The sequence below is a fragment of the Eptesicus fuscus genome, chromosome 17 (assembly GCF_027574615.1).
Source record: "Eptesicus fuscus isolate TK198812 chromosome 17, DD_ASM_mEF_20220401, whole genome shotgun sequence".
NCBI classification, from domain to species: Eukaryota; Metazoa; Chordata; class Mammalia; order Chiroptera; family Vespertilionidae; genus Eptesicus; species Eptesicus fuscus.
Genome location: NC_072489.1, coordinates 4,745,952 through 4,771,930, shown reverse-complemented (window position 1 = coordinate 4,771,930; position 25,979 = coordinate 4,745,952). Strand labels below are relative to the sequence as shown.

Here is a 25,979-nt window from a genome sequence, read left to right as displayed (position 1 = left end):
TTGGTGATGGCTGATATCTTTGCCTTGCTCTTGAACTTAGTGAGAAATCATCTTGGTTCTCACTATTAAGTATGATACTAGCTCTGGTTTGTGTGTTTTCTTTTTAGAAGTTGAAGAAGTTTTCCTCTATTTCTAGTTTTCTGAGAGTTTTTGTTATGAATGGTGTGGAATTCTGTCAAAGGCCATTGCTGCTTCACTAAATATGACTGTGCGGTGTGTATCTTATTTAGTGGGTTACTAGGGTGGAGTGCATTGCTGGGTTCTTAATATTGAACAGGTCTTGCATCCCTGAATAGACTCCACTGGCCACACGTATAATCCTTTCACCATGTTGGTTCTATTTGGTAATGTTTTGGTAAGGGTTTTGGCTTTGTATTCATGAGAGACAGTGGTCTACAGTTTTCTTTTTTGCATTGTTTTTGTCTGGTTTTAAGGTTACAATAATGCTGTTGTTATAAAAGGAATTAGGGAGTGTTCCCTCCTCTTCTCTTTTCTGGATGGGATTGTAGAGTGTTGGTGCTAATTTTTCTTTAAACATTTGTTAGAATTCTCCCACAAAATGCTCTAGGGATGCAGGTTTCCTTTGGGGGAATTTGTAGATTATGAATTCAATTTCCTAAATTTGAAGTATCTATTTCATATTGGGTGGGTTAGTATAACTTGTATTTTTTTCTTTTCTTTCTTAAAATCCTCATCCAATGATATGTTTTTTATTGATTTTAGAGAGAGGAAAGGGGAGAGAGAAACATCGATGTAAGAGAGAAACATCGAAACATCAATTGGTTGCCTCCCATATGCGCTGGGACCAGGGATGCAGCCCGCAACCTAGGTATGTACCCTGACTGGGAATCGAACCTGCAACCCTTTGGTGTACCAGATGACCCTCCGACCCACTGAACCACCAGCCAGGGCTGTGATAGTTTGTAATTTTTGAGGAATTTTATATAAGTCATCAGGTTTTTATGTATATAGAGTTGTTCATGGTATTTCCTTATTTCCATTTCTGTTGTCTGCAGGGTCTGTGGTAATACCCCTGCTTCATTCTGATCTTGGTAATTGATGTCTTCTCCCTTTTTCCTTGGTTAATCTTGCCACAGGTCTGTCACTTTGACTAAGCTCTCAAAGAACCAGTTTTTTGTTTCACTGATTTTCTCTATTATTTTTGCTTTCAATCTTCATTGATTTCTGCTCTTGTTTTATTAGTTCCTTCTGCTTGCTCTGGCTTTATTTGATATTCTTCTGGTTTCTTCAAGTGGAATATTAGATTATTAATTTAAGATTTCCTCTTTTCTAATGTAAAAAGTGGCACTCAGTGCTATAAATTGCCCTCTCAGCACTGCGTTAGCTGCGTCTCACAAATGTTGATATGTGTGTTTTCATTGTTCTCTAGTTAGTAAATCTTTTGATTCTCTTGGGACTTCTTTGACCCATGCATTATTTAGGAGTATTGTTAGTTTCCCAGCGTTTGGAAAATTTCATGTAATCTTTCTATTATTTATTTCCAGTTGAATCAATTGTGATCAGAGCACACACTTTGTATGATTTAAATCCTTCCAAATTTGTTGAGGTTTGACCCATAGTATTGTCTATCTTAACACATCCTACAGGAGTGTTTAAAGGGAACGTGTATTCTGCTGGTGTTGGGTCCTGTTGTTTGACAGGGTGGTTGAATTTGTTTAATACAGTGGGACCTTGGTTCTTGAACTTAATTCATTCTGGGAGGCTGTTGGAGAAGCGACTTGTTTGAAAACCGAATCATTTTTTTCCCATTAGAGACAATGTAAACTGAATTAATCCTTCCCAGACCCTATATGATCCCTGTTTCAACCTCTCTTATACACAGTGCACGTCTCATGTGCTGTTTAACCTATAAACACTTCTTTTCTTACGTTTATCGAACCGCCCCCTCCCAGCCATAAAGGGAGCACTGCCGGCACTGGTTCCAGGGTGTCTCTCTGGAGGTCAGTACGCAGCATCTTTGCTTTTTACGTTTCATTCCTCCAAAAGGCTGTCACCAGCTAACTGTCCTAGGAGGTGAAGGCGGGAGGGGCGCCTGGCAGAGTGCCTGCCAGGAAATCCCTGTGGCCCTGGCACCCTGGGTGGGGCCACAGCTGAGAGGCTGAGAGGCCAGCGCTGGCCTGGCCGACACAAATCCGCGCACTTTCACTCACTTCCCAGTCAGACCGTGTGCGTCCCCTTTAGAGTGGCTGTTCCAGTAAGCACCCGTCACACCCAGACCCTCATTTACCCACCAGCATTGCTTGAACCGCTTCTTTTATTAAATCTGATTCCACGAAATGACCAGCTAATGGCTCTCAGGAAGATGAGCTGTGCTCGCGCTCTCCTGCTTGTCTGAACGGAACAGACGCTGGAGCAGCCGGGAATTCCTGCCTGGACTGCCTGTGCCCCGCGGAGCCTTTGCAGGCCTCGGGCCTCGAGGTCAGGGAGTGGGTGTCCGGGGAAGAGTGAAGGCTGTCCCAGAGCCCGGGACTGTGGACACGGGGCTTTCTCCTACATGAAGCAAGTACTGACTTTTTTACCAGGTGTTTCTGGGGCCCAAAGATGAGTGAGTCAGGCCCCAACTCGGAAGGGCAGAGAGTCTGTCAGGAGGACAGAGGAAGGTGGTGTGTTCAGCCCAGAAGGAAACAGAGAAACAGAGGAGGCTCCTTAATCCAATCCAGGTGTCCGGTAGGGCTTCCTGGAGGAGGAGTTCTGCTGAGAGCGGGTTGATTATGTCTCAGCCTCGCTGCGATCCTTCAGCAGCTGCTCACCGTGTCACTGCGTGCACAGGCCCAGCTCCGTCAGGCGGCCCAGCCCTGCTCCTGCTCCCAGCCCCACCAATACCCTCCCGCCCTGTGGCCTCCTCCTCACATCACCGCCCGCCCCGGTGCGGACTGTGTGCCATCCCCAGGGTCAGGGGTGCTGGCTCCGTGCTCCTCCGGATCCCAGGAGCACCGGTTTCACACCCCTCTGCTGGGCTCTCCTTCCCCCTGCACGGTGGCCTCCTTCAGGGCAGGGATCTGCCCTGGCTCAGCCACCACTAGGCTCTGCCCTGACTGGCTCTTGTTTGCGAGTGGATGCGCATGAAGGGGGGTCCCCACACCAAGTCTGGTTGGGACCAGGGGGCAGGAGGGGTGGGCGGGCCGCATGGGTGGAGGGCCTGAGTTGAGGGTGAGAGGTGAGCCTGCTTGGTGGAGGGAGCTCGGTGAGCCACGTGGAGGGAGGTGAGCAGCCAGGAGGCAGGGTAGCTGCAGGGCAGGAGGGTGGCCTGGGACATTTGGGGCCTGGCATCCTGCGCCCCACGTCCCCATGGAGGCAGCACATGGCTGAGACCTGGACTTGGCTGAGATGCCCTGTCGGTCACAGTTTTCGGCCGACCGTGCTCCGTTCCACAGACTTCAGTGATGGACAGGCAGCTGCACGGGCCCCGAAGGCTCCGTGACCTTCAGAGAGGGCTCCCGAGGGGACCTGGGGCCACGGAGAGCAGAGACCTCCTAGGCTCCACCTGAGCCACAGGACTCAGTGTGACCTGCAGGCAGCCTGGGATCACTGTGCCCCCCCTGTCCCCCCTCCCCATGCCCATGTGAGACTCCTGTGGAGACAATCGGGCCGGGTTCAACCACCCATTCGGGTGTGGGACCCTGAGAGGCCACAGTACCTGCTAGTGCTCCCCCAGAAATGAGGGGTATGGTCCCCAGGAGGCAGCCCTGCCCTCCCCTTCCCCTTTCCATGTCCTTCCCCTTCCCCTGTCCTCCCCCTTCCCCTTCCCCTTCCCCTTCCCCTTCCCCTTCCCCTGTTCTTCCCCTTCCCCTGTCCTTCCCCTGTCCTTCCCCTTCCCCTGTCCTTCCCCTTCCCCTGTCCTTCTCCTGTCCTTCCCCTGTGCCTTCCCCTTCCCCTGTCCTTCCCCTGTGCTTCCCCTTCCCCTGTCCTTCCCCTGTCCTTCCCCTTCCCCTTCCCCTTCCCTTCCCCTGTCCTTCCCCTTCCCCTGTCCTTCCCCTTCCCCTTCCCCTGTCCTTCCCCTTCCCCTGTCCTTCCCCTTCCCTTCCCCTGTCCTTCCCCTTCTCCTTCCCCTTCCCCTGTCCTTCCCCTTCCCCCTCCCCTTCCCCAGTCCTTCCCCTGTCCTTCCCCTTCCCCTGTCCTTCCCCTTCCCCTGTCCTTCCCCTTCCCCTTCCCCTTCCCCTGTCCTTCCCCTTCCCCCTCCCCTTCCCCAGTCCTTCCTCTGTCCTTCCCCTTCCCCTGTCCTTCCCCTGTCCTTCCCCTTCCCCTGTCCTTTCCCTTCCCCTGTCCATCCCCTTCCCCTGTCCTTCCCCTGTCCTTCCCCTTCCCCTTCCCCTGTCCTTCCCCTTCCCTTCCCCTGTCCTTCCCCTTCCCCTGTCCTTCCCCTTCCCCTTCCCCTGTCCTTCCCCTTCCCCTGTCCTTCCCCTTCCCCTTCCCCTGTCCTTCCCCTTCCCCTGTCCTTCCCCTTCCCCTGTCCTTCCCCTTCCCCTTCCCCTGTCCTTCCCCTTCCCCTGTCCTTCCCCTTCCCCTGTCCTTCCCCTTCCCCTGTCCTTCCCCTTCCCCTGTCCTTCCCCTTCCCCTGTCCTTCCCCTGTCCTTCCCCTTCCCCTGTCCTTCCCCTGTCCTTCCCCTTCCCCTGTCCTTCCCCTGTCCTTCCCCTTCCCCTGTCCTTCCCCTTCCCCTGTCCTTCCCCTTTTCCTGTCCTTCCCTTGCCCTCCCCCTCCCTCTGCCCCTGCCCTGCCTCTGAGCTGCCTGTAGAGGCCCCATCTCTCTCTCTCTCTCTCTCTCTCTCTCTCTCTCTCTCTCTCTCTCTCACACACACACACACACACACACACACACACACACACACACACACACTCACACACAAACTCAGATCTTGTTTCTTGTTTGTGGAAAATTCTTTAGGAAGTTTAGGCACAGGGTGGGCACAGGACATAGGGGAACGGGGCTTGTGTGGGCCTGGGCGGCTGAGAGAGGTGGTGTATCCCAGAGGGGACACCAAGCCTGCCTGGCCATGGAAACCGGAGAGATCAGGAGGAGGTTTTATTCCAGTGACCAGCAGGCATTCCTGGGCAGACCCAATTTCGGAACCGGAACCCGTTGTAGGTGAGAGAACCTGTGGGGAGTGACTGGCTGGGCCGCATTCCCAGTCCTGGAGACCCCATCCTGGAGGGCCGTCCCTCCAGCAGCCCCAGCAGCCCCAGCAGCCCTAGCAGGCCCGCCTCCTCCTGCTCTGCCCGGAAGACCCTGCCCACCCTGGGGGCCTTGGCAGCACTGAGCTGCCCCTGGGGAAAGTGCCCCTGGGGAAGGTGGCCCTGGGGAAGGTGGCCCCTGGGGAAGGTGGCCCTGGGGAAGGTGGGGGCTGGGGAAGGTGGCCCTGGGGAAGGTGGCCTTGGGGAAGGTGGCCCTGGGGAAGGTGGCCCTGGGGAAGGTGGCCTTGGGGAAGGTGGCCCTGGGGAAGGTGGCCCTGGGGAAGGTGGCCCTGGGGAAGGTGGCCCTGGGGAAGGTGGCCCCTGGGGAAGGTGGCCCTGGGGAAGGTGGCCCCTGGCGAGTGGACCTCAGGGTCTGAGGGGAGTGAGCTGGCCTGTGTGGGCTTGGCTGACAACTTGTAAACATGTGAACATGCAGCAAGCCCTGGGCTCTGCCTCCATAGGAGCTGCCTTAGGGAAGGTGGCAAGGAAGGAGACGCGGGCACAGATGCGCCCCGCGGCCTCAGCTACCCCAGCGACTGCTTCCTCGGTTGAAGGCAAATGGCGGCGCTGCCAGGTCTCTGCCAGGTCCTGCTCTCCGTGGCTGGTGGCTGGTATTACCACTTCCTCTGTAGTGCCCTGCCCCTTCCCCATGGCCCGGCCCTGCCAGCTGTCTGCCCACAGCCTGCCCCTGGCATAGGCTTCCCCTGCCAGCCCTGGATTCCTGAGTGATGCCTCCCAGAGGCAGGGGGCACAGTATGAATGTCTCATCTATACTAATAAAAGGCTAATATGCTAATTAGGCCAGGAGACCTTCCGGGCGTCTTTCCGGACAAAGCTAAGGTGGTGGGGCTGAGGCAGAGGCAATTAGGGGCGATCAGACCAGGAGGGGAGGGCAGTTGGGGGTGACCAGGCAGGGGAGGGCAGTTGGTGGGTGATCAGGCTGGCTGGGGGGAGCAGTTGGGGGCAAGAAGGTTGGCAGGCAGAGTGGTTAGGGGCGATCAGGTAGGCAGGCAGTTGAGCAGTTAGGAGCCAGTGGTCTCAGATTGTGAGAGGGATGTCCCAGATTGGAGAGGGTGCAGGCCGGGCTGAGGGACACTCCCCATGCACGAATTTCGTGCACCGGGCCACTAGTGAATAATAATAACCCCACCACTTGGTGGTGTGCAGTGCTTCCCATCCTTACTCACAGCGCTGCTCCAGGCCCTGTTCTCTGCATCTCAGTCCCCATCTCTCGCCTTCTCCCACCTGCAGGCCTCAGCCCTCTGGAGGCCTCTGCTGGGCTCTGCGCCTCATCCTGACATCCAGGCCAGCCCTGGATGGGGGGCCTGTCTCCTCTCTGCCTCGCCCATCTCCCCAGAGCTGCCCTCCCTCTGTGCTGCTCTCCACATCTCCATGCCTCCAGCATGGAGGACCCCTCTGTCTGTGCCCACCCGTCAGGGGGTCTCATAGCCATTGGGCTGGGCAGGCTCGGTGGCAGCCAGGGCAGGGCCCCATGCTGGGAGCCCTGGGTCTGCTGGATAGTGAGGGACCCGATCAGATGTTCTGGCTCCAGGCACCATCCTCCGCCCACAGTGGGGTCCTGGGGAGGCTTCAGTCCCTGCAGAGACGGGCACAGAGGAGCGAACCCCCGCCAGTGAGTGTAGCTGGTATTTGGCTGTGGCCCCCTCAGGGCGTCTCAAGCTCCCCTGGCAGCCAGCACCTCTGGCCCCTCCAATGTTCAGCATCTCCCCAGCCAGGTGAGGCCTGTGGGCTCTCTGCAGGTGTGACACGTTTGCATGTCACCGCCTCCCAGCCAGCATGGCCACCCCAGGGGCGTGCTCCCGCAGAGTACCCGGTCTGGGTCTGCCCCTCCACAGCCTGGGAAAGGACCGATCCTTCTGGCTTCTGAAGCTGAGTACTTAAGCCCAGGGTGTGAGTCTTTAAGAATTAATTAGCAAAGATTGCTCAGGAAAAACAAAGTTGGCACAGGATTTGGTGCTGATGGTTTTTCCGTAATTACGAAGCTGTTTCTGGGAGCTGGAGGCTTTTACCTGTGCTTCCTGCCCGGGGTGGGCCCTCCATCTCCCTGGCGTCCACTTCCTCCCCGGGGCCTGTCCTGGCTGGCTGCACCCCCTTCTCTGAAAAGCCCCCAAAGCCTCATTTCCCCGTGTCCCCCAGCTCTGCTGACCCTGGAGCTGCCCCTTTATCCCCACGTCCTGGTGCCCCCCAGGCCTCCTGGCCTTGGCTCCTGCCCCTCCTCTGCTGGACTCCTTCCCTTCCCTGCCTGTCCCCGTTCTCCCCTCCCCCACTGTCATCACCAGATCCTACCTGTCCTTTCAATTTTAACCTAAATAACACTCCAGGTGACCTCTGACCCCTCAGGCTGGGTGGCTAATGGCTGTGCATTTGCCAGTGTTAGCAGGCCCATGCGTGGCCTTCCTTACTCCCTGCCCATCTGCTGGGCGCCCCTGCTGCTGGCCAGGGCAACCGGAGCTGAGCTGGGGTGGGAGGATGCTCTGGCTGGTGCAGTGTCCTCTTTACATCCATGGCAACAGGGACGTATCCCAGGACGCCACAGCCTCCTTGGAGCATCTCTGCTTTGCTATTCTCCTTCCTTTGCTTTCCTTTGCTTTCTGTCTCAAGACTGTGCAGCTCGGGCAGCCGTGGCTCTCCCCAGGCCTCCGTGCCTTCAGAGGAAGCAAGGACAGCAGAGCGGATGGGCGACCCGCTCATCTGAGGTTTGGCAGCTGCAGTCTCTAACGAGACGGCAGAGCATTGAGGAAGAGCGACTCCGGGTGGTTTCTGGGCTGTGAACAGGGAGCCGGTGGTGTCTGCAAGGCGAAGCCGCGTCAGAGGAAGGCTCTGTGCACACCCGGCAGCCACGGGAGCGGGAGCGCTGCGGAGCCCAGGCCTGCTCGCGGGTCCAGCATCCTGCTCTGCGGCCTCCGGCGCCTCCAGGCCACAGCTGCCACATCTGGGCTTCGTGTGCCTAATCTCCAGCCTCAAAGAGCCCACGCGGCCGGGGGGGCAGGGACACTGACCTGGCTTTTCTGAGAAGAGTACCTGCAATGAGAGAAGCAGGCCTGTGGGCCTCTGGGACCCCCGGGCCAGCGGAGGTCTCAGGGGGGCTCGAAGCAAATGGCAGAGAGAAGGGAACTGCCTTGGGGAGTCCTGTCTTATGTCAGGGGCTTATACCCCATCTTCAGATGAGAAAAGTGAGGCCGGGGTCAAACTGTGTGTGAAGCATAACTGTGCTGCCCCCTTTCACTGGGCACTCCACTTCCCTTTCCTGCTCTCCAGCGGGACCCTGGCTTGGGACCTGGACCCTGGCCTCCCGTGCAGCCCAGTGGCTGCAGGAGTGTTCATGTGTGTCCCACCCGGGTGCATGGGTATTCCATTCTCGGACGGGGTGGCCGGGTGATCCTGGACCAACAGAGAGCACGGGACTTTAGAGGAGAAGCAAGAGCTTCCCAAGGACAGGAGGCATCGCACAGAAGGGCAGCCGGTGAAGGCGCCGAGCGGCGGGCGGCGCTCAGCTGGGGTCCTCCGGGCCACGTGAGGCTGTGCAGCAAAACCCTTGTCTGCAGCCCGCGTCCTCTGTCCCATGCCTGCTTTGCCAACCCGAGTTCCGGGGGCGCCCTGGGAAGGACCTGCCACCTACGTCATGGGACTCTTAGGATCCAGTCACTTAGCTCAGACAAGATCAAGATGCAGAAGGTGTTTTCTTACTGAGGTGCTTTAGGCACAGCTGGATTCAAGGGCTCAAAACTATCTTTAGGACTTGCTCTCGGTCTGACCCTCTTCTGAGGGCGCTTCCATCCCGCAGGGTCCCTCCCCCCGGGGGCCTCTCTGAGCCCACAGTGACCAATTCTGGAAGATGCTCCTATTTCTTAATATTTTCCCTGAAGTCCCAGAGTTGAGTCTTACTGACCTGAAGTCCCAGAGTTGAATTGGATCACTTGCCCTGCCCCTTGACCAATTACTGCTGACAGGAAGAAGGAATATGCTAATTAATCAGCTATGGGTCACAGGTCCATCCTGGAGCCAGCCCCGGGCAATCACATGCAGGTGAGTCCCCAAAGGAAAACCCAGGTGCTGCCAGTAGCTGAGGGCCAAGGTCCAGGGCGGTGGGCAAGCCGCACAGCAAGGGTCCACCGCACACGGCCGCTCAGACTCCCTTCAGGTTGTGGGGCGTGGTTTGCAGGCAGGTGTCGGACATCACCAACGGCACTGGCCTTCTCTTCAGGGCAGCCCTGTCTTCCCTGTCAGGCCACTCGGAGCACTCTGCAGTGCTCGCTTCTAGCGGGCTCAGCTAGGAGGTGACGGAGGCCTCTTCTGGACACTGGAACTCTCCTCTAGCTGAGAATGTTGGGATTTGTGAGATATGAAGTTAGAAGTCATTCTGCAATATTTAAGTTCCAAGATGAGGATGGCCAGGCCTCAGTTGACAAACACTCCGGGCCACCCTTCCCTATTTGTAGTTCAGCTACACATGGAACAACATCCGAGCGCTGTGCACACCACTGCCCCACTGCGCCACTGCGCCACTGCACCATTGCGTCACTGCACCATTGCGTCACTGCACCACTGCATCACTACCCCACTGCACCACTGCCCCACTGCCCCACTGCCCCACTGCCCCACTGCCCCACTGCCCCACTGCGCCACTGCGCCACTGCCCCACTACACCATTGCGTCACTACCCCACTGCGCCACTGCCCCACTGCCCCACTGCCCCACTGCCCCACTGCCCCACTGCACCACTGCCCCACTGCCCCACTGCCTCACTGCCCCACTGCGCCACTGCCCCTCTGCGCCACTGCCCCACTGCGCCACTGCGCTACTGCCCCACTGCACCACTGCCCCACTGCCCCACTGCCCCACTGCCCCACTGCGCCACTGCCCCTCTGCGCCACTGCCCCACTACCCCACTGCCCCACTGCGCCACTGCGCCATCCACTGCCCCACTGCCCCACTGCGCCACTGCGCCATCCACTGCCCCACTGTGCCACTGCCCCACTGCGCCACTGCCCCACTGCGCCACTGCCCTACTGCGCCACTGCCCCACTGCCCCACTGCGCCACTGCACCACTGCGCCACTGCCCCACTGCGCCACTGCCCCACTGCCCCACTGCGCCACTGCGCCACTGCCCCACTGCGCCACTGCCCCACTGCGCCACTGCGCCACTGCGCCACTGCCCCACTGCCCCACTGCCCCACTGCCCCATTGCGCCACTGCACCACTGCCCCACTGCCCCACTGCGCCACTGCGCCACGCTCCAACCACACAGCTGATTCTGCCCAAATGGGGTGTCGCAGAGTGCGCCCCCACTGTGAGCGGGCCCAATGGGTGCACAGCACGGGATCTAGATGTCAGGGATGGCTCTGCGAGGGTCAGATTCCAAGTGAGATGGGCCAAGGCCTCGCTGCGCCTTCCGCTCGCTCTCAGGAGCAGGGAGCAGGCCTGCTGGCTGCCTTCCTCTGCTGGCCGCCCTTCCATGGGGGAGCCGGACACAGGGAGCCACTGGCCCTCCCCCACTCACTCTTGCAGGAGGCTCCTTCCTGTGGGGAAGCACTTGCAGAGAGCGGGCTGTGCTCAGCAGGACTGAGGTGGGAGGGTCTGCAGAGAGGGGGCTGGAAACCAGCTGTTTTTTTGGAGAGGGGAGAGAGGGAGGAGTGGTGGTAGAGTATCAGGTCCTCTGGCAACAGCATGTCCCAAGGGGCATGAGGAAGAAGCAGAGACCCTAGCCTCAGCCACAAGTGCCGTTGTGCACCTTAGCAAAAGGACGCAGCCTCTGGCAGGCATAGCCTCAGGTGTGTGCCCGGCGAGAGCTCCTGGGTCCAGGGCCTGACCTGGGCACATGCAGACACTGTGTGGGCGAGGCCACCCTGGAACCTGAGCCGTCGTCCCCCCCTCCCCCCGCCCCGCTCCGGGGAGAGGCAGCCCCTGCGCTCTGCTCCAGGCAGCAGCCAGGCAGTGCTCGCCCGGCTCCCCTCTGCTCCTGGCTCAGTGCGGACAGTGCAGGGAGCGCGGCAGCCAGGGCAGACTTGGTCAGCGCTGTGCCACTACCATGGCCCTGTGCGTCTGCCGGCCGGCTCATTCCTCCTGCCCCCAGGGAGACCAGCCTTGGGACAGCCAGCTCCAGCTCAGCCGGGGGCCTCTCCCTGGTTTGAGAGCCTGTCCTCTGAATGCTGAGCTCCCTCTTCCTGTTTGCAGAGAACCCAGAGACTCCCAAGGGCAGTGGCTCTGGCTTCCTCCTGTGTCTCTCACAGATCTGACCGTGGGAGCCCTGAGAGCCCTGGCTGTGCTTGCGGGCCAGCCCCTCGAGGACCCTCCATCCTCCGTCCACTTGCAGAGCCTGGGAGAATCAGCACTTGGTCTAAGGCCCAGGAGGCAGAGTGGGGTCGGCAGGCTAGTGAGCTCAGGATGGACCTCACACAGGGGCTCCTTAGAGCTCAGGGCAGAGACCGAGTGCAGGGGGAGGGCTGCCTGCAGGATCTCCTCCCCGAGGAGGGCAAGGCGCCTCCAGCAGCCGGCCAGCAGGATTCCTGGGGAGGGATGTGGCCTGCCTGAGTGCCTGCAGCTGTCAGGGCAGTGGCCGGGGAGGGCGCTCACTCAGTCCCTGACCCTGGACTGGAGGCAGGACACCCTGGAGAGCCTGTTTGGGCCCAGGCTGCAGGGGCGGCCTCGGGGCTTGGGGTGGACACAGGGTGGAGCATGGGGGTGGGGTGAGGAATAGGGGTTGAACTGAACCCCAGCCATGGGCTCCCTGCTAGAGAGGGCCAGGCACTGAGAGCTCAGGATCACTGGTGGGCGAGGTTGAGGAAGGGTGCTGGGTGCCAGGCCTTGCGACACTAGACATTCTCCCTCCTCTGCCTCCCTGGCTCCGGCCTGCAGCGAGCTGGGCGCAGCCTCCGCATGTCCCGTGCGCACATTTCCTTGCGTCTCTCTGTGTTCCTAGCTCTCCGGCTCTTTTCACCTCCCTCACTCTGACCTGTGTCCTGTCTTCTTTCTCTGTCCCAGCTTCAGCCTGGCTGCACTGCACTAGCGGACCCTCTCTCCGGGCCTGGGTGCTGAGGGGCTCTGACATTCCAGCAGGACTCCAAGACGCTAGGAGGCAACCAGGGCCGCCTCTGCCCGGAGGGTGCGGCTGCGCAGGAGCGGTCCCTGCAGCAGGCTCTCCCGCCGTGTGTGCGGGAGCGGGTGCTGGGGACAGGCTCTGGCCCCCAGCCCGTCCTGGCCTGCTTTAACAGACTCGGGGTTTTCTTTCTTTGCAGATGTTGGAGGAGCTCAGGTGATGGCAACGGGCAAGTCCACTGGGGCGGAAGCTGGTAGGTGCCTGCCCAGCGGATTCTGCCTGGGAGGCGAGGCGGGTGGGGCTGCGGGTTGGCCTCTTAGCAGCTGTCACACACAGGAAGGGCGGCACTCACCGCCAGGCCTGCCGAGTGGCTAGTACAGCTTTCTCCCCGGACATTGTCCTGCCCAAGGGCCTGTCCTCAAAGGGAACGTGAGTCCTCAGGCCACCTTTGTCCACACTCTGATGTGCAGCGCCAGCACCCAGCGCCCTGCCCGCAGCCGGGTCCCCACAGCAGGCTCGGCCCTGCTCTGTGCCCAGGGCCCTCTCTCCCGCACAATCAGCTCACTGGGCAGGCAGTGACCTGCATGGGAGCGGCCTCCTGTCAGCCCAGCCCCGTCACTGGCACTAGAGGGAGCCCTGAGCTCCCCAGCGGCCAGCAGGTTCCCGGGCCAGGCCTCCTCCCTCTGCCTTCAGCGCTCATCAGAGAGCAGGCGATTAACACAGCTCGCAAAGGGCTTAGTGGACGTGTAAGCGAGGAAGGCCTGCAGGAGGCCAGGGAAATGAGCCGCTGTCCCCCGGGAGAGGTTCCCCAGCAGAGGTGCCCCGGGCGGAGTTCCGAGAGGAGGGTCTGGGTCGAGGAGCAGGAGCCGATGAGCCCTCCGGAGAGTGGACGTCAGGTCGGCCCCAGTGGGTCATGACCTTGGGCTCCGTCCAGAATGTGACGTTGCCTGGAAGCCTTTGACCCCTCGGAGCCATCGCTCAATGTCTCCTTGCCCTGCAGACATCAAATACGGCCTCATCGGGACGGCGCTGGGGGTGGCCATCTCGGCGGGCTTCCTGGCGCTGAAGATCTGCATGATCAGGAAGCACTTGCTTGATTATGACTCCGCAGACCTGAGGAGCGCCAACGTGGGAGTCGATGGTAAGGACTCGAGCGCTCAGCCCGGGCTCTGGACGGGCTCCCGGCAGCCACCAGGAGGCACCCAGGGCCACTGCAGAGCACTTGGGAGAGAAAAACTAAAGACCACGGGCTGCAGAGAAATATGGTGACCCCACCCCGTCTGCCTTTCCGTCTGTCTCCGGCTTTTCTCCTTAGTGGCTTCCGATGTTCCTGAGAATCAGGTTTCCTGGAGGAAGGTGGGAAAGATGAACTTGATCCCGGGGCAGTGAGGCTGGCGGGTGGGAAGGGGACTGTGTGGCCAGTTGCATTTTTTCAGAAACGGGGACCCTCGGTCCAGGAGCCCGTGGTTCTCAGTGTCCTGCGGCTCCTGCGGGGCACACAGCACACAGGCGTCAGTTTGTGTGTGGTTTTTTGAAAATATTTTTTTAGAGAGAGAGGAAGAGAGAGGGAGAGAGAAATGTCCTTGTGAGAGAGAACATTGATCGCCTGCCTCCTGCACTCCGCCTACCAGGGATCAAGTCCGAAACCCGGGCATGTGCCCTGACCGGAATCAACCGGCAAACTTTTGGTGCACGGGGCACAACCAAGCCACACCAGCCAGGGCAGTTTGTGACTTTTGATGGCAAAATGCAGCAGTGATTGACACCCTTTTTCTCAGGGCGGGGCCTGCAAAAGCTCGCCCGTGTCAGGGATAATGGCATGACGAGGCAGTTTGCCATGAGGCTTTCCTGAGGGTGAGGAAGAAGATGCCTCAACTTGTCTCCAGAAAATCCGATGATCATCTGTGAAGATATGCAGAAGGCATGGGGGGAGCGGGGTGTCTGGGCCAGGAAGCGGGGGAGCAGCAGCTCTCGGGGCCTTCCTGAGGTGCTAGCGTGGCGAATTGCACGAGGGGCTCAATTTGCCATAGGAGTCTGTTTACCATTGAATTTGTATCCCTGCAAACAAGGAAGGAGGGAGAGCGAACAGAACAGCCTCTTCATCACAGAGCAGGCGCATGTCAGACCCCTGAGGGCCAAAGCTCCAGGGGCCGCAGGTGGAGAAGAGGCAAGGGCGGGATGCTTAGGGAAGGCGCCACCTCACCTGCCTGCTAAGCTACGAGCTCTCAGGGGCAGGAGCTGGACAGAGAGGCTCTGAAAGTGCCGGCGGGGGTGAAGGGGGGGGGGCGGGGGCGCGCGCACAGAGCCCTTAGCCCAAAACCACTGCCCCAGTAGCCCTGCCCGAGTCCCGTTGGCTCTGGCCCCTCCGCGTTGCCTGGACTGAGCGAGCTGCACGCGGACCACAGCGCCTCCTTCCTAACGCCTGCCCTCTCTGTTTAGATACCATCGCGCCAAGGAAGAGAGCCCCAAGGTAAGGTCGCCGCTGCGGGACCGCTTCCCTCCTGCTCTGTCTGTTCTCCGTCTGTCCTCTCCCTGCCTGGCAGCCCAGCCCTTTTCTGAAACGCTTCCTGGGGACTAGGACGCACCCATGGCCCCCTCCCACTCTGCTCCTCTGGCTGGGGGCAGGTGTCATGAGAGGGTGTAGTAGCCAAATGGGCTCGCCCGCCCCTGGGCACTGGGCACGTGCTGCAGCCCATGGGCCACTCCGCCCTGTGTCCGGACGATAGAGCGAATGCTCAGACGGAGAGTCGGGCAGAGGTCTCGCCGCCGTGGGTGAGCCAGGCGCCCTTGGCCAGCCAGACGCCCGCACACCCAGAGGGGCTCTCTGAGTTAAGGAAACGTAGTTTTGGAAACTCCAGGCCCCTGGAAGTCTCCAGAGCTTGTCGCAGACTCTGCTTCAGGGACATCTTAGAACTGGAATCACAGGAATGTCAGGTTTCACCACGCCCGCTGCTTACCCCGTGGTGTGTCTGCACGCCGGCCGCCAGCGGGTGGGCGGCAGAGGCTGTGAGGATGTGACGAATGACGGACACGTCTGAGTTTGGGGAGATCTGCTGTGGACAGTGCAACACAAGCAAGAAGTCACGGTTTCCTGTGGCTGTGTGTGACCTGTCAGAGGGAACGCTCCATCTTGCGTGTGTGTGAGTTCTGGATCATTCTGACATGCCGGAGCCGGGGGAGGCGAGTCCCACGATGCAGGCCAGGTGGCTGATGGTCACTGCGGTTCAGGGAAAGGGACTCCAGGCAGCAGGAGGCAGCAGGTGGCGGAGGGAGGAAGGAAGAACCGAACCGAGGAGGAGAGGTGGGTGGCTGGGCCTCGCTGGGCGCCGAGCTTCCGCGGGACAGGCCTCACCTTGTGCGGGAACTGCTCCTGGCCTGGGTCCTATGGGAGCCCCCCACCAGCACAGGGATTTTTGGAGCGAAGGGAGGCACAACTCAGATTTCTGAAACTGACACTAGATGGAGTCAGGCTGGGTCGGGAGAAGTTAGACCAAAGGACAGAAGTCAGTCTCTTACAGCAAAACTGCAGGTGCTTTCTGTCGCCCAGGACGATGTAATAAATCGTCCAGAACTTATCACAAATAGGATAAGTGATGTCTACCCTACTCTTCTGCTTTGCAGGTCAAACCTCAACTCCTCCGAAAGGTGAGTTGGTTGCAGGTCAGCACTGACGGAAGGAGACAGACAGGCCCGGCCCGCGGTGGCTCGCCTCACGCCACGAGAGCGCAGCGGCCACTGGCCAATGGCACGTGTCCTGGGCCAGGGAGGCTGTGAGACCAGGAACCAGCATCTTTTAGGGACACTTTCAGAAAATCCTAGCAGGTGGAACTTTGGCAAGATGTAAAATGAAACCGTGGGGCATTTGCCCGATTAGAGCTGAGAAAACTGGGTTTTAACAGCAAGATAGTTCATTTTTAAAAATATATTTTTATTGATTTCAGAGAGGAAGGGAGAGGGAGAGAAAGATAGAAACATCAATGATGAGAGAGAATCATTGATTGGCTGCCTCCTGCACACCCCCCAGTGGGGATCGAGCCCGCAACCCAGGCATATGCCCTGATCAGAAATTGAACCTTGACCTCCTGGTTCATAGGTCAACATTCAACCACTGAGCCACACTGCTCAGGTCGTTGATTTTTAAATTTTATTTACCAAGGCTTGTCAAGCAGTTAGCCAATTTACTCCATTTGATGAAAAAAAAATTCCAAACGTTTCTCTGTGTCATCAAGCTATCAGTTTGGCTAGGCATCGGATTGTCACCTCTGCTTTGGGGTCTCAGTGGACAAGGCCTGCACGTGCAGGCGGGGCCCGCAGAGGGGCACCTGCTCCCCAGGAAGGAGGCGCCTCCTCCGGGTTTATCCGAGCCCTTGGTTCAGGCTCACACTCCCTGGGCCTGCTGGCCGGCCCTCATGCACTGCCCACATGCTCTCACCCTCCTTCATGGGGAAACATGGGAAACATATAGCAAAGCTGGAAGAACTGAGTAATAAAAACAGACACACACACCCTTCATCTGGATTCGAGAGTTAGCATTTGCCGTTTGTGTTTTCTCTGTATACATCTACTTCTTCTGCTCCACTTAACAGCTGGCACAGACACAGGGTATTTCATTCCTCAATGCCCCATCATGTCACCTCCCACATGATCACCATACAATGACCGTGTTTAGAAAAATGAATGAGAATTCAGTATCATCTACTACGTAGCCCATACGCAAAGTTCTCTGATGGTTTAAAGAAGCATCTTGTATAGCTCTGCTTTCCTAAGCCAGGGTCATTGTGTTTTATTTTGTCTCTTTTTATTTTCTCTCAGTATTGGACAACCCCTCTGCTTCCCTCCCATGCCAGCAATTTTCAGCCTTTTTCATCTCATGGCACATAAATCATTACTAAAATTCTGTGGCACACCAAAATATATATCTTTGCAGATCTGACACAAAATAGCTGTCATTTTAATTCATTCACACCAGACAGCTGTTGTGGTGTCGGCTGCTGTCATTTTTTTATGTGACAGTCGCAGGGAAGAGGGCGGCGCCCTGAGTAAATGTCGGGCAGTCCCTGTTTTAAACATTCTCGCGGAGAACCAGTCGAAAGTCGCTGCCCTAAGGCGCTGTCACCTGGAAGTACCCACGCCTGTCCCCATCTGATGTCCCATTTTCTGGTTTGTTGGGTTCTGTCCTCCTGAGTAAATCCAGATTGAGAATTCTGTCGAGACTGCCGCAGAGGTGACACTTGTATCGTCCGTGGTGCCGCCTCAGGGGCACCCACGCCAGGCCCCTCTGTGGGTGGGGCTGTTTGCTCACTGGTCAAGGAAGCACCTGCTGGACTCCACAGAGCGGAGGGCAGATTCCCCTGGTGGCCAGTGAACAGTCCAAGGGTGGTCCTTGGAGTCCTGCCTCCCAACAGTTCTTCACCCAGTGATTTAATGTATCTTCACGATTTACGTTTGAATCACTTATTGCATAGGAATTACAAAATACCGAGTTTCTAATTCTAGCGTTCCTTCCACACTGAATAGCTGGCATTCCACAAAGAAGGACTTTTTCTCCCCAACCCATTTTCTTTCACTTAGTTGTTGAACGTTATTCCTATGAACTTCATTGCATTTTAATTCATTGCCATCATGAATCTTTTTTATGCTCTAATCATCCCAAGTTTATCCAGTACAAGTCACTTCGTGGCTTTCACAGGACCCCATGAGCATTTCCTAGACTTGGACACAACACAGTATCCCCAGTTCACCTTGTATGTCCCTGCTCAGACTGGAATCACATTTCCCCCAGGGTCCGTCCCTCCCTCCCTCCCTCCCTCCCTCCCTCCCTCCCTCCCTCCCTCCCTCTTTCCCTCCCTCCCTCTCTCCCTCCCTTTCTTCCTTCCTCCCTCCCTCCCTCCCTCCCTCCCTTCCTTCCTCCCTCCCTCCCTCCCTTTCTTCCTTCCTCCCTCCCTCCCTCCCTCCCTCTCTCCCCCTCTCTGCCCTTCCTTTTCTTGATGTGGAATAGTTTTTCAGAAACCAAGGTCTAGGCACAATGTGTGCTCATAGCTACTGAGGCATTATCGCTTCTACACCCTCTCAATGGACAGGCAGGAAATGTTTATTAAAATCACAAACTCAATACCTTAAGGTTCTTCCTAAGCTCTTCTTATTTTATATTGACCCCTGGCCTCCTCCAAAGTGAGAACCCTGCTTCTCAACCATACGAAGGCTTTTACTCATTTGCTGTATCATATAATACTCCCACTGCCAGAGTTACAACAGTGCACAGCTACACACTTGCTTAGTAACGTGAACATTCCTTTAAGCTCCTTTTTTTTTTTTTTTTTTTAATTCAGCCTCTGTGTGTACAGAGTATTGTGTCCAAACTGAGCTTATTCCTCTTTGTGGTCACATTACCAATTTGACACAGTGAGAGACATTTGATTGAGTCTGTCTGCCGTGTTCATGTTTTCTTTCTTAATCCTTCGGTTTAATTGTGTTTTGAGTATGAGGAGCACGCACACCCCGAGGTCTTGTACCCCCCCCGTCCACTCCGCCAACCTTGGGCAACTGGTGCCAACAGTTTCTACCTCATCCTTTCTGTGTTCATCTCACAAATTACATTTAATTAAAATTTTACATCCATACCATATTTTATAAAATTAAAGAAATGTTTTATATATACAAAATATGAATTTTTCCAGTCCTTGAGTGGGTTTATGTTTTTATTTGTCCCCTTGGCATTTGTTGTGGTGTGTAGTATTAGACAGACATTTCGTTTCCTCTTTTTCCCATATGGCGACCCAGTTATTTCAATATCATTTTTTAAACCACCGTACTTCCCCCAGTGTTGTTTTTATTTATCTTTATTGTTGAAGGTATTACAGATGTCCCCTATTGACCCCTCCTCCCCACTCCCAAGTCCTCTCCAGGCCTTCACCACACCACTGTCTGTCCATGGTCTATGCATACAGGTTCTTTGGTTAATCTCTTCCCCCACCTTCCCTCTGAGATTCATCAGTCTGCTGCATGTTTCCATTTCTCTGCATCTGTTTTGTTCGCCAGTTCATTTTGTTCATCAGATTCCACAAATAAGTGAGATAATGTGATATCTGTCTTTCTCTGACTGGCTTATTTCACTCAGCATAATACTGTCCAGGTCCCTCCATGTGGTTCCAAAGGTTAAAAGATCCTTCTTTTTTACAGCTGCTTAGTATTCCATGGTGTAAATGTACCACAGCTTTTTATCCACTCATCTGCTGATGGGCCTATGGGCTGTTTCCAGATCTTAGTTATTATAAACTAGAGGCCTGGTGCATGAAATTCGTGCACTGGTAGGGTCCCTAGGCCTGGCCAGTGAACAGGGCCAATCAGGTTCCCTGCCTCCCTGCCTCCTCCTTCCCTCGCTCCCTCAGTGCCCTGCCACCACCACTGGTCACCCACCATGTTCTGTGCTGTCCCCTGATGGTCAGTGCACATCATAGCGAGCGATTGAACTCCCGGTCACATGGTCAAACTTCTGAAGGGACACTTTGCATATTAGCCTTTTATATATATAGACTAGAGGCCCGGCGCATGAAATTCATGCATGGGTGGGGTCCCTAGGCCTGGCCGGCGATCAGGGCCAATCGGGGCCTTCTGGCTACTGGCCAGGGCCTTCCTTCCCTGGCTGCCGATTGCTGGCTGCTGGCCGGGGCCTTCTTTCCCTGCTGGCCTAGGCCTTTGTTCTGTGTCGCCCCCTGGTGGTCAGCGCACGTCATAGTGAGCGATTGAACTCCTGGTCTCCCAGTCGAACTCCCGAGGGGACAACTTGCATATTGGGCTTATATATATATATAGATAATGCTGCTATGAACATAGGGTGCATATATTCTTTCTGATTGGTGTTTCAGGTCTCTTAGGATATATTCCTAGAAGTGGGATCACTGAGTCAAATGGAAGTTCCATATTTAATTTTTGAAGAAACTCCACACTATTCTATAGTGGTTGCACCAGTCTGCATTTCTACCATCAGTGCATGACGGTTCCCTTTTCTCCACATCCTCACCAGCACTTGTTTGTTGATTTGTTGATGGTAGCCATTCTGGCAGTTGTGAGGTGATACCTCATTGTGGTTTTAATTTGCATTTCTCTGATGATTAGTGACATTGAGCATTTTTTCATATGTCTCTTGGCCATTTGTATGACCACTTTGGAGAAATGTCTATTCAGGTCCTCTGCCCATTTTTAATTGGATTGTTTGTCTTCCTTTTGTTGTATGAGCTGTATGAGTACTTTATCTATTTTGGAAATTAACTCCTTATCAGATGTATCATTGGCAAATATGTTCTCCCATACAGTGGGTTTCTTTTTCATTTTGATGCTGGTTTGCTTTGCTGTGCAGAAGCTTTTTAGTTTGATGTAGTCCCTTTTGTTTATATTTTCTTTTGTTTCTCTTGCCCTAGATGATGTATCGGTGAAAATTCTGCTCTGTGAGATGTCTGAGATTTTGCTGCCTAGGTTTCTTCTAGGATTTTTATGGTTTCACGACTTACATTTAAGTCTTTTATTCATTTTGAATTTTTCTTATGTATAGGGTAAGTTTGTGGTCTAGTTTCATTTTTTTTGCATGTATCTGTCCAATTTCCCCAACACCACTTATTGAATAGACTGTCTTGACTCCATGGTATGCTCTTGCCTCCTTTGTCAAATATTAATTGAGCATAATGGCGTGGATCTGGCTTCTCAGTTCTGTTCCATTGGTCTATATGTCTGTTCTTGTGCCAGTACCAAGCTGTTTTGATTACAGTGGCTTTGTAGTATAACTTGATATCTTGTATTGAAATTCCCTCCAACTTTGTTCTTTTTTCTTAAGATTTCTGCAGATATTTGGAATCTTTCTGGGTTCTATATAAATGTTTGGAGTATTTGTTCTAGATCTATAAAATATGCTTTTGGTATTTTAATAGGGATTGCATAGAATCTATAGATTGCTTTGAGTAGCATGGACATTTTAATGATGTTAATTCTACCAATCCATAAACATGGTATACTCTTACACTTTTTTATATCTTCCCATCACTTTTTTCGATGTCCTGTTGTTTTCTGAGTACAGGTCTTTTACCTCCTTGATTAAGTTTATTCCTAAGTGTCTTATTTTTTTGTTGCAATGGTAACTGGGACTTTTTTTAGTTTCTCTTTCTGAGAGGTCATTATTGGTGTATAAAAAAAGCCATAGATTTCTGGGTGTTAACTTTGCATCCTGCTACATCACCGAATTCATTTTTTAAATCTAGTAGTTTTTAGGTGAAGTCTTTAGGGTTTTCTATGTACAATATCATGTCATCTGTGAATAATGACAGTTCTACTTCCTCCTTTCTAATTTAGATGCCTTTTATGTTTTCTTTTTGTCTGATTACTATGGCTAGTACATCCAATACTATGTTGAATAAGAGTAGTGAAAGTGGACATCCTTATTTTGTTCCTGTTTTTAGGGAAAATGGTTTTAGTTTTTGCACATTGAGTATGATGTTGGCTGTAGGTTTTTTATATACGGCCTTTATTATGTTGAGGTATGATCCTTCTATTCCCACTTTGCTTAGAGTTTTTATAAAAATAGGTGTTGGATTTTGTTGAATGTTTTTTCTGCATCTATTGATATGATCATGTGATTTTTGTCTTTCAATTTGTTTATGTGATGTATCACGTTTATTGATTTGAGAATATTGTATCATTCTTGCATCTCTGGAATAAATCCTACTTAGTCATGGTGTATGATCTTTTTAATATGTTGCTGGATCCAATTTGCCTATATTTTGTTGAGGATTTTAGCATCTATGTTCATCAGGGATATTGGTGTGTAATTACAAGTCTGTTTTTGTGTATCCCAGAAGAATTTTCAGATTTTACTCTCATGGGTTTTTCACATTTCCGTTTCTGTTTATTCCTAAATATTTGATTTTTGTTGCTTTTGTAAGTGGAGTTTCCTAGTTCTCTCCTCCTTCGTGATTGATTGCTTTGGATGGGTTTTGCAGGTTAATATTGTAGCAGTTGTCTTATTGGATACTGTTATTGTTTGCATTAGTTTCCTTCTTGCTATTTTATTTGTCACCTTTATCATGTTCTAAATTTTATGATGGCATGTCAAACTGTAGATCTTTCCAATTCTATGCCTGTAATTGCTTTTTCCTCTCTGATTGTATCTGCTACGACCGTCAATGCTAAACAACAGTGGAAACAGTGTGCAGACTCGTTTTGTGCCTGGTCTTGGTGGGAAACCCACGAGTGCTTTCCAGGAAGTCAGAGCTGGCCTGAGGGCTGAGGTACGCGCGTTTGGTCACATTAAGGAGGTACCATCCATTCTTATCTTACTGAGTTTTTTAAATCAGAAATGTGTGTTGGATTTGGTCAAGAGTCCTTTCAGCATGAGCAGGCATTAGCTTACCGGGGACTCTCCTGAGCAAACCAGGATGTAGAGATAGACCCCTTTGTTATTCGTGTTTTTGTTTCTTTCCCTCCTCGCCTTGCTGATCTGCATACTTGTTGTAGGATGTGGCAGAAGACTCGGGTTTATGCCGCCACTATAATCCTACAGTCTCCAAAAGACTTTCTCCTTCTCTTCATACCCAGGCTAGGTCTGCAGCCTAATTTACCTGCTAATCCAGCCAGCGATGCTCTCCCAGCTCCTGCCCAGCTTTTCCTTTCCTGCGGGCTGTGGCTGGCTCTCCAGGGCTGGTGACATAGCCTCCTGAAGAGGAACATAGCCACCTGTCGGAGAACAGCTTCCTCCGGGAGGTGCTCACAGGTGCCTGTCCCCAGCTCTGGGCCATCAGGGGTGGGAGGAGATGGTCTCGTGGCCTGCCCATCTTCTTTGGCATCAGGAATTCAAGCGCAAGTGCTGGCTAGGGACAGCCACGTAGATCTTCCTCTTTATAACCCCTAAAGGGCCCTTTCAACTCAGGACTCCTTAAAGACAAAAGGAAGAATGAGCTTTCTGCTGAGCCTGGGCCTCTAGACCAACTTAAACTCTACGTCCTTCTGGCCCATCATACCAGTCCTTTCAAGAAGAAGCACTTCACCTGACTGCAGTGAGGCCCACTCTCAGAACCCTTTCTCCACTTGTCTTCCTTACGATCCTTGCTCATTTCCAACTGCTTATTTTCCATCAGCTCTGCTGCCATCCAGCTCGTAACCCCAACCCCTCCCTTGCTCTCCCACACATGGGCAGGTAAGTACCTGCCTCCCCTCTTATGGCCTTGGACTTGGCTTGTCCTTTGGTGTGTTACTCTGCCCCATCCTTCTGCCATTGTTGCTTCTTGCCCCAAGGGGAGATGTTAATTAAACATCAAGATATTAAGACTAAACACACACAATGGAATGGCATAAACAAGTATGAAATGTAGGCATAAATATGTTTTTCTTACAGCTATAGATAATATTTATGTGAAACTAAGTGTCGAGGTGAGTTCAGTCACAAAATGGAGGTGTTGGGGAGGCTCTGAGCTGGGAGGAGCCACCGCAGGGGCTCGGCCCTACTTTCTACTGTACCGCGTTCTGGTCTGGTGAGCTCATCTTTTCTTCTCTGTTCCTGGTGTTTAATATACACTGAGTGGACAGATTATTATGATCTCTGAACACATAATAATCTGGCCACTCTGTGTATGTGTGTGTGTGTATGTGTATACATATATATATATATATATATATATATATATATATATATATATATATTAGAGGCCTGGTGCATGAATTCGTGCATGGGTGGGGTCTGGCCAGCCTGGCCAGGGGGAGGAGACATGGGCAGTTGGCCGGCCTGCCTGCTGGTCGAACTCCTGGTCAAGGGGACAATTTGCATATTAGCCTTTTATTATATAGGATATACACTGAGTGGCCAGATTATTATGCGTTCAGAGATCATAATAATCTGGCCACTCAGTGTATATCTATGCTGCTGTTCCCTCCTGTCAAAGCCGATGCACTAAGTACAGCATAGCCTCACCCTCTGTTACAGCGTGTGGTTCAGACTTGAAGGTATTGCTTTCCAGTTACATTCCCGCAGGTCTGTCCTCCTGCTCCTCTTGGTATCTGCCCAGATCTTACGAACTCTTCAAGTTCACAAAGTGGCTCTTTCCCTTCGATGTGCCTATCACCCTTGGGGAATGGCTTCTTCCCTTTTTGTCATCAAGGTGGGTGGGGTGTGTGGTCTTGGTTTGGTGGGCAGAAACAGCCTCAGGTGGAGCCCCACCGAAAACACGCCTCACCGTGCTGCAAGAGGAAATGCCCCTTGCTGAATCTGCTGATGACCCTTTCACACTGTGTAATTGTGTGTCACATAAGCATATGCCACATTAGTTATAGCATAGTCACTCTGTCAGTAAGTCTTCCATGGTTCTCTCCCTTCCCAGAGAGGCACAAGTGATTGAACTCTAAATGCGCAGCCACTTCAGGCGGGGCTTGGCAGTCTAGACAGCCGCCCACGGCAGCGTGGGAATGTCTTGAATTTGAATGTCAACCTGGTGATAGACTTCAATATCCGGGCAAATAATAGCACGAACAGACTCCATCGCGCCCGTGTCCTGGAGGAGAGCATCACTTCTCTTCGGCAAGAAGCCTTAGAGGGAGGCATGAGCACTGTGTCCAGGAGTGAGGAAGGATGGAAGCCAGTCAGCCCTCTCTGCCTGCCGTGGTGCCCACGCTGAGCTGCTCATGCTTCCATGGTGGCGTTGACTCCACGTCGATGGGACCTCCCCACAGAACGTGCTCAGGGAATAAGAACCAAACTCAAGACACAGCCTCTTAAGCACCAGTATCTTGGCCACCGGAAAGCAGCTTTTTCCAGAATTGTTGGCCTCACCTTCGCAGCTGCCAGGAGACGCCCCCAGGAACATCCAGGCGCCCTGATGCACGGAGACTGTGGGGCAGTCTCTCTTCCTACAGGCGAAACAATGATCTTCCAGAGGAGAGATGGCAGGCTGGGCTGGAGTGGGAGGACAGGTCGCCGGCCACAGGCTGACCGGCCGCCCTGCAGCCTCATGGTGGGCCAGCAAAGGATTGCGTGGGAAAGCTGACGCTGTGCCTGGGAGAATGCTATTCCAGTGTATGCGATTACTGTTACACTCACAGGATTACTGCCTGGTTATTGTTTCCGTGTGCATACCTTGTCATGGAGAGGCTCAGGAAACATCTTCTCACTGTTCCCATCAACAGAAGGCTGGGGCCCAGCCCTGGCCACACGGCTCTGCCCTGTCCACGCGGCTCTGCCTGTGAGGTTGAGCTGTGTTGGTGGGGCTGCAGCGGGAGCCCGCTGTGCCTTGCACTCGGCAGAGACCGGGTGGTTCTGTGGACTGGCGCTCCTCGGATTGGGCCACTCTGCTCGTGTGTGATGACAGATGAGCTACATCACAACGAAGTGCTGTGTTATGACAATCTGCCTGCATTCCCAGGGCATCTTTCATCTGACTTGATAACAACGTAGCTCATTAGCAGCCTTTGTTAACTGGTAACCTAGAGCAGTAATGCGATAATCATATGCAATTTTCTGTGTGTAAGAGAATAAACCATCGTGCAAGCCCTCTGCTCACTGATTTGTTTCTTTGGCAGCATTTTAATGAAGATAGCTGCTGTGAAAGGCAGAGACACCTGTGAACTGAAGGGGATGCCTCTGAATGTCCAGTAACCCTTTCATTTTCTGTGGACTTGACAGAACTGTGGGGTCCGCTCCCGTCCTCACATCTGCCATCTTTCCCAGCTCCTCTTCTGGGCTCTGGTTTTGTTTACCT

At 54.1% G+C, this 25,979-nt stretch overlaps 1 protein-coding gene across 1 annotated transcript in view; it reads left to right on the top strand.

Moving 5' to 3' along the window:
- The window catches only part of TMEM273 (transmembrane protein 273), a 37,815-nt gene extending 12,039 nt beyond the window's left edge, over positions 1-25,776 (top strand). The window contains exons 2-6 of the mRNA XM_028156844.2: positions 12,449-12,502; positions 13,250-13,390; positions 14,689-14,719; positions 15,871-15,894; positions 24,606-25,776. Coding sequence (XP_028012645.2) covers positions 12,449-12,502; positions 13,250-13,390; positions 14,689-14,719; positions 15,871-15,894; positions 24,606-24,630 — 275 coding nt within the window. The 3' untranslated portion in view covers positions 24,631-25,776. The remainder of the gene's footprint in view (positions 1-12,448; positions 12,503-13,249; positions 13,391-14,688; positions 14,720-15,870; positions 15,895-24,605) is intronic.
- Positions 25,777-25,979: the final 203 nt, after the last annotated feature.